This window comes from Nicotiana tabacum, chromosome 20, assembly GCF_000715075.1.
Source record: "Nicotiana tabacum cultivar K326 chromosome 20, ASM71507v2, whole genome shotgun sequence".
Classification (NCBI taxonomy): domain Eukaryota; kingdom Viridiplantae; phylum Streptophyta; class Magnoliopsida; order Solanales; family Solanaceae; genus Nicotiana; species Nicotiana tabacum.
Window position 1 is genome coordinate 25,181,296 of NC_134099.1, and position 8,155 is coordinate 25,189,450.

Here is an 8,155-nt window from a genome sequence, read left to right on the forward strand (position 1 = left end):
GATAGTGCTTATCGGTTGATTTAGCTTGTGTATTATATTAGCGATAATATAAAAAATAAGTACTCTTTATGATTCATCTCACAAGATGAAAATTATTTAAGAAAGAAAAATAGCTTTTGCCACTTACTAAAAATATTCCTAAAACTTGTTCATTTAAAGTTTTAAATATGTCATTATATTAAAGTGATTGTAAATAAAATAAGAAATTTAAAGTTAATATTTCAAATATCAAAAGATGCCACTGTTTTGAAAATTTAAAATAAAAGAACGCAACATAAATTTAGACAGATATAAGTAGTAAAATTAATTAAGTGGGTATATTATGTTAGTGATAGCAGAACAATATGTGAAGCGATGGTTGAAAAGTTAATTCAATAAATAGTTAAATGAATGTAATTTCTTAAAAATAATGGAAACATATTCTATATTGAAACAATACTATATTTTAGACATTTTAAACTAAAAAAGAATGCCATATCATAAAAATAAAATTGAAAAGAAAAAGGAAGTTTTACTACTACATGGTAAAATTACTACTACTACTTCCTAAAAACAATCCACGTTAAAAATTGTCAAAAACTGTGTAATGGAGCTAGTCGTCGTGGCTCAGCTTTTACTAGGCGCGAGCCCACCGACGGTCTGTTATTAGACTCAGATCACACTACTCAGGTAAAAAACCGATCTAAAACAAATTTTTTTATCTACAACTATCGATCTTCAAAATTTAACTTTAACCCAAATTGTATTTACGTTCATCGGAATGGAAATGAATAGGTTTTATTAGAATTACAATTTTCTGCATCATGTAATAATGTTTCGATGTATTTGAACAAATTCACATTTTTTTTTTGAATTATAATGACAGATGAGGAGTTTGATGTTTAAGGATTTGGAGGGATGTTGTTGTGAGTGATGGGTCTCTATAAGAACAATACTGAACTTTCTCGAAGAGGAGGACGAAAGTTGAGCCGGTTTTCAAATAACGGATTGCTGTTTTGGGTGTTTTCACTTGCTGTCCTCTGCTTTATCTCATTCGCTGTTTTTGGCTTAGGGATGCACTTCCATGGTAAGTAATAGTATAAAGAAAGCATTTTGGAATTTTTGTTGTGTTGTCCGCTTATCAAATTCAGCACTTCTATCCAAACAAGTAAATGTCAGTTATTTAAAATCAGCTAATCTGAACGGGCTCATGATTCATTTCATTCTACAGTTCCATATTGCAGTCTTAAAATTTTTGTATTTACTGATAAAACTGAAGCTTATTGCATTTTGGCAAGGTCGGTTGTTGAAATGGGTGATTTGCTTTCCATCTTAGGTAGGGGAGGATGTAGTAAGGACTTATGGATTCATTCAAACCCGATAGCTTTGGCTCAAACAAGATATATGCCGAGGCGGATACAGGGTTTTAGCCAAAGCTATTGGGTTCTGCCAAACTCGTAACTTCTATTATGGCTCCGCCCTTGGTATATGTGTTAAAATATCCATTAAATAAGTACAAATGTAATAGAGTTCGAACCTAGTAAATCATATGGATTGTGATGGAATTCCGAACTCGGACTCATGATGTGCAAATCTTGGATCCACATCTGATCTTAGTCCCCTCTTTTTTGATTTTCTTGGCCAAACTTTGAGCTATAAGCTTTAAACTTTTATGTGCTTATCCTCTAGTGAACTGGATGTTATAATTCATTCATTTAAGAATGTAAAAGATTACAAGTAACTGCTGGCAATTGCTACTCTCTCGTTGGGATTTTTACACTTATAGATGAGTAATACTACTGCGATTATATTTTGGGGAGGCAGCGTCCCAGCAGGAACGGATGTAGAGCACATGTTATGGGTTCATCCGAATCCAGTAGCTTTGGTTCAAAACCCTTTATATGTGTTAAAAGTTTCACTAAATAATTACAAAGTATTAAACTTTGAACCCGTAAGTGAAATGAACTGTGGTAGAATACCGGACTCGAATCTTCTGTGTCCCTGTGACTACTTTAATATCCTAGGCAATAGTTGAAGGATAGCAGACCTGCTTTACCCATACTAGCTTCTCATGCTTTGAGTTTATAAATTCATTGATACACTTTTCTAAAGTTTAGATATTATTCAAAGACCTGTTTTCCAATTGTGCTTTGCAGGTAAACTGGAACGTGGCATGTTGCCTTGGAGAGAATTACAAGAAGATTATATTGGGCATGATTTCCCTGACCGCCCAACAAAGAAACCCCGTAGGCAGCGTAAGACTCACCTTTACTATGCTTGTGTAGACTCTTGCATGAGTTAATGTCATTAAGAAGAGAGTTTCCAGCAAGCAGACAATGGAAGAGAAGTTATGCTTATCCAGGCCAAAATTGATAATAACTAACAGTAACATTTTAGCAAGAATTAGTGCAGCCTAGATCCTAGAACTTTGTAGTTTTAGTTTGAAGCACTTGTCTGCAGTTATTAATAAGCAGAGAGATACATGTGGAGAACTATAGTTGCCATTCTCTTTTTACCTCTTTGTTTCATGGTTGTGTGGCAATCTAAGAGTGATAGTGCAGATCTCTGAGTTGTCTTTATAAATCCTGAAGTACGTCCTTTAGAAACTATGTCGTTAATTACTTTTAATAGCTATCAAAATGTAAAAAGAATAACAGTTTCTAAAACATCACCTACGAATGAGCTCTTTGGTTATGTCTTCAAAATCACTCCACGTTGGCTAAATGAGCAGTCTCCGATCCTCTCTTTATTTATTTCTTTAAATATTTGAAACAGTTCTACACAAACCTTGTACAAGGGAAGGGAAAGAAACAGCCCTTCGAAGCAAAAGTATTTCCAGTGAACAGCAAATAAAACATGGAATCTACTGCACATTCCAAATGGCAAGGATAAGAAGAAGCGCTTCAAAATTTTATGGTTTTCCAGTATCCACCATTTGAGTGTCTTGTTCCATAATCCAGAGTAGTTCATATTGAACTAAGCTAGGCCATAATACATACTTAATTTTCTTCTTAACTCTACATCAACCACTCAACTACACCTCAATCTATTGGTAACTCTATACACGGTTTATAAAGCTTATGTAGGTTGATTTTAGTATGAAGCACCTTCTTTTCAATCTTCTGCAGTGAAATTGCCTTGTTTGGACAAACTGGTGAGTAACACATCAAAATGTCTAATTGTATATATAGTGATATCACAAAATTTTAAAAAGGTTCCATGAAAAATAGAAAAGGTGGATATGAGGATAAGTATGCCTTCAATAAACCTCTTCTTCGGAGCACATATTGCCTGCTATACAAGATCAGTTTATTACCTGTCTTCTGTAATCTATCAATGAATCTCGAGGTCAAAGTTCAAAACCGTTTATCTTATTGAGGTTGCTGGCAACCAAAGCTTAAACATGCTATGGATGTGTTTAATCCAATTAATTTGGAGTGCCTAGATATGCATTAAAGCTTGCCCCATACAACAAGTTTCAAGTTCTATTCTATCCTCTTCACTTCTTTTTGTTACTCCAAAAATGCCAAAATGTATATATTATCACGTGGCTATGCTGAATTCTCATAACTTCTAGAGATCAGTTAGTGAAAGTCTATCCCTTTGTTGACATCAGTTAGGAAATTTGCAAATCCTTATTTCGTTTCTATTTGATTTTTCAGGTTTTTTCCCTTGTGAGGTAGCATTTAGGGATTCCGTCAATTTTCTTATTGAACCCAAGGACTTTTTGAATTTCACCCAGTTTTCCTTGGGATATATGGAAACAGAAAAGGAAGCTTCCCATATTGATGCTCATGAACCCAAATTTGGTGGACATCAGACCTTTGAAGAAAGAGAACAATCATTTTTTGCTGTAAATCAAACAATTCGTTGTGGTTTTGTTAGGGGAGCTGAGGGTTTTCCAAGTACTGGATTTGATTTGAAAGAGGAGGATAAAAGATACATGAGTACATGCAGAGTGGTTGTATCATCATGTATTTTTGGAAGCTCTGATTTTCTAAGAAGGCCAACAAGCAAATTGGTAATGATTAGGCCATTTTTTTCTTTATATTTACTTGGAATGATATCCGTTTAGATTGTTTGGTTATATCCATTCAAATTATTAAGCACCTCAAAGTCTGGAATGTTCCTTATTTCTTTTTCATTCTAATAACCATGTTGTATTCAACTCTCTTTGCTCTGTCTTTATTTTCGGAAATGGAAATTGCATAGAAAACTTGTAAATCAGAAATGTTATAGTAGCTTTCTAAAGATCAAAAACTTTCTAATACATGTATCCCAGATACTTCAGTTTTCTCTAATAAAAAGTGACTCAATATAGCAATATTCTACAGATTGTTAGATGTTATTATCTTTGGAAAGACCAAAGCAGGCCTAGATATAACAACATGTGCTTAGTTTGAATTAATCATTTCCATTTCAGATCAGTGAGTATTCGAAGAAGAATGTATGTTTTGTTATGTTTGTCGATGAGGAAACTCTTTCCACTCTCTCAACAGAAGGAAGCACACCTGATGATGGTGGATTTGTTGGTTTGTGGAAATTAGTTGTTGTCAAGAATTTACCATACACAGATATGCGTAAAACAGGGAAAGTGCCAAAGTTTTTGACACATCGCCTCTTTCCTTCTTCTAGGTGATTTTCCATATTCCCTAGCTGGATTGCATTCTTTATTCATCTTGCTCCAATTGAAGATGAATTTGTTCTCCTCTTGTGGCAATTATTAGGTACTCTATTTGGCTTGATAGCAAACTGCGGCTCACAACTGATCCAATGTTGATAATTGATCATTTCTTGTGGCAAACTGGCTCCGAGTATGCCATTTCAAATCATTATACTCGGCATTGTGTTTGGGAAGAAGTACTCCAAAATAAGCGTCTAAATAAGTACAATCACACTGCCATTGACGAACAGTTTTCATTTTACCAATCTGATGGTCTTACCAAATTTGACCCTTCAGATCCAAATCCTCCTCTGCCGAGCTGTATGTAGCCATTTTCATGCTTACTATTTTATCTTATTCTTTGTTGCCTTCTTCATTCATATGCAGTTTGTTGAACTAATTATGGTTTTCTGGCGTACTGCAGATGTGCCTGAAGGTTCTTTTATTGTCAGAGCACATACACCCATGTCAAATTTGTTTTCTTGCCTCTGGTTCAATGAAGTTGACCGATTTACTTCACGTGACCAACTAAGCTTCGCGTATACACTCCTAAAACTGAAGAGAATGAATCCAGACAAACCATTCCATTTACATATGTTTAAGGTGAGGATTCTTCCGGCCGCTTTAATTCTTTTATTTACAGCTCTTGCGAAACTAACAAACAAACATGGTCACTGTTGAATCAGCTGCTTGCTCTTGAAAACTAACTGTATTGCTAGATATATTTCTGCAGTATTTTAACCCCCTTCAATCTATCTGCTAGGCAGGATAAGCTATTTGTGATTTGATTTTGCAATATTGTTTTGTGTCAATATTAACACCGTTTTCCTAAAATAAGTTGACATGTTGTCAAGCTCGGACAACTTGTAGTCACTTGTGCTGCTCTATCTTTCATTAAACCTAGGAAGTGAACATGTAAAACACGATGCTCTCACTGTCATTTTAGTACAAGTACACACCAACAGATGTACGTGATCCACTAATTACTTTATTCTGATATTTCAACAACATTGGACCAAAAATTTTGTGTCTCTACCTGTGTAAGAGCAGTTCTGTGGAATTTCATTGTCTGTTTGAATGTTTGCTTCTGCAGGACTGTGAGCGTAGGTCACTGGTCAAGTTATTTCATCACAGAGAGCCATCCTCTCCGCCTCCTCCAAGAATAAGTTGATATTCTTCATTATTTACAAGGACTTGGTAAACTGGACCTCTTGCTCATCCCACTTGAACTAATATTCAGTTTGAAGATGAACTGATGCACTTCATTGACAGCTAGATATTATACGTATTGGGACGCGGAATTATTTTAGGCTCTACTGACTAGGTGACAGAACTTCCATTGAATACCTTTGGTTTGTTATTTTGGCCCAAGAGAATGGGCACTAGCTCACTGATCTGCCTTTGAGCCACCCTCTTCTTGTGATTGAGGACGGAGTAGTAAGCTCGTAAGGTGTCACTGCAGCTTGGATTATCCTTGCTGTTGGATATTTTCTGAGACTACTTGTGGGTTCAGATCCGAACAAGTTCTGCAGAAGCTTGTAAAAATGTATTTAACTGTAGTAGAGACTCCACTAAGAGGAGCGCAGACCATCTCATCTGAAACACTTGTACAATCTTGACCAGATATACTTTCTGTATATTGGATATTGTATTTTCTCATTTCCAGCTAACATTGATGAAATTAGTCCATCTCACCATATCGAGCCATGGATCTTTTGGCAGGTTCATTTTTTCTGTAGTGAAATGCTCTTAACTTTTGTCTATGCACATTTTTTTCATGAGAACTGTAACAACGACGACGATGACCCAGTAAAATTTCACAAGTGGGGTCTGGGAAGGGTAGCATGTACGTAGACTTTACTCGTATCCAGAGGGAGTAGAGAAGTTGTTTCCGATAGACCCTCGGCTCAAGAAGACGAAAATAGACAATATATCAGTACTATCAATAGAAACCATAGAAATAACAATATCATAAGAATCAGGAAATAGATGAAAAGCAAAAACAATAACCAATAAATAAGGCTCGACACTATAAAAAAAATGGAAAAGTAGTGTGAACACAACTCGTGTAACATGCAGTTGAATTCTACACTTCAGGTCTCTAGTGATTCTTGATGCTTGTTCAAAATTTCAAATTGATGGTTGGCATAAAAAATTTTCAAAACAACCTTGAGGCTAGTCGCATTGAACTTTTTGTAGAAATGTATGATAAAGAATACTTCCCATTTTGTTACGCACCAAATGACAAACTCTAACAACACTGAAAACCTAAGATGAAACATAATAAAATAGTAGTCCTAGGATATCAACATCTAGTTCTTGAACAAGAATGTGAAAGAGAGTGAAAGTTACTTTATGAATATAAGCATCCATGAGGCATTAACTGCAAGATTTAAGTGTGCAACCTGAAAAGTTAGAACTTTCTTATTAATCAATCATGTTATACTTTTAAGTAACCAAATACATTCAGAACCAAAAAATAGCTGTATTTTATAGTTCACAGATTTATTTTTCAAACCTAGCTGTCGGAAGAAGAAAAACCTTAGTCATTGGAAAACAAATCTTGTAGTAAAATATCTTGTTTTCTAATTATTTTACAACTCAGAGATGAATTTTATGATGCAGTAAATCATGTAAGTTGTATAGTTTAGAAATTTTTGCAAAATGAGTGTAAAATTCTGTATTTTTTTTAAAAAAAACTTTTTCTTCTTCCCCTTACCCATACGTGTTAAAAAAATTGGAAAAAGAAAATGTAGCAAATTTCGTGAAAACCAAAGAAGATATGGCAGCGACCAGAAATATAAATCGAAGATACGAAGACAAAGTGAAAATTGTACGGAAGTTGAAGGGGGCTTATTTAAGTATGAAATATAATATTGCCGTAAGGGAAGAACAACAAATCAGAGTGGCGCAGCGGAAGCGTGGTGGGCCCATAACCCACAGGTCCCAGGATCGAAACCTGGCTCTGATATAGCTCAGTAGCAAACTTCCAAGTCCACATTTTTTTGGCTGAATTTTGGTGTCTATATTTTAGGGAATATTCATAGCCCTTTGGATTTTGGGCTACAATTTTAACATTTTGGGGCTTCTACTTCACCTTTTTTGAGTTATATTATTATATAGTTAATGGTTACCTTTTTATTATATATAATTCATATTTGTGTTTGACGTTTGGTTAGTTTTAATATGTTATTTTCGAGGGAAGATAAAGTTGGTTACTCCTAGTCCTGATATCAATGTGATCCTAATAAGTAAACTAAGTAATTTTATGCACTGATGATACAAATATATTTACACAATCATAAAGTGATTACAAGTAAATCTTAGCTCGTATCCTAATCAAAATGGAAACTAACTTGCTGCACCAAACTAAACTATAATGACAATGTTTTTCCATAGCATTCATTTGGAAAAATTGTTACCTAAAATTTGTGACCTACATGTTACCAAATTAAGTAGTACCTCTACCTGGCAATCTTTTAACCATTATTCAGGATTTAATTTGTGTTTGAT

At 34.7% G+C, this 8,155-nt stretch overlaps 1 protein-coding gene across 3 annotated transcripts; it reads left to right on the forward strand.

Moving 5' to 3' along the window:
* Positions 1–519: 519 nt before the first annotated feature.
* On the forward strand, positions 520–6,369 carry LOC107800432 (putative hexosyltransferase MUCI70). Of its 3 annotated transcripts, none has more exons than XM_016623602.2 (8): positions 520–669; positions 866–1,066; positions 2,136–2,234; positions 3,642–4,000; positions 4,403–4,614; positions 4,707–4,963; positions 5,067–5,245; positions 5,736–6,369. In XM_016623602.2, the coding sequence occupies exons 2-8, from the start codon at positions 913–915 to the stop codon at positions 5,811–5,813; spliced, it is 1,338 nt and encodes a 445-aa protein (XP_016479088.1). In that variant the 5' UTR covers positions 520–669; positions 866–912; the 3' UTR covers positions 5,814–6,369. The 3 variants fall into 3 exon arrangements, with proteins under 3 accessions (XP_016479088.1, XP_016479089.1, XP_075097144.1); XM_016623603.2 differs by lacking the exon at positions 520–669 and adding an exon at positions 683–774; XM_075241043.1 differs by lacking the exon at positions 520–669 and having other exon boundaries at positions 684–1,066.
* Positions 6,370–8,155: the final 1,786 nt, after the last annotated feature.

Excerpts from the sequence above, each read along its gene's own strand:
- LOC107800432 (XM_016623602.2), top strand. The coding sequence starts at position 913 with ATGGGTCTCTATAAGAACAATACTGAACTTTCTCGAAGAGGAGGACGA. Across the intron at positions 2,235-3,641 it reads AAAGAAACCCCGTAGGCAGC|GTTTTTTCCCTTGTGAGGTA; the intron begins GTAAGACTCACC and ends TTGATTTTTCAG. Across the intron at positions 5,246-5,735 it reads TCCATTTACATATGTTTAAG|GACTGTGAGCGTAGGTCACT; the intron begins GTGAGGATTCTT and ends TTGCTTCTGCAG.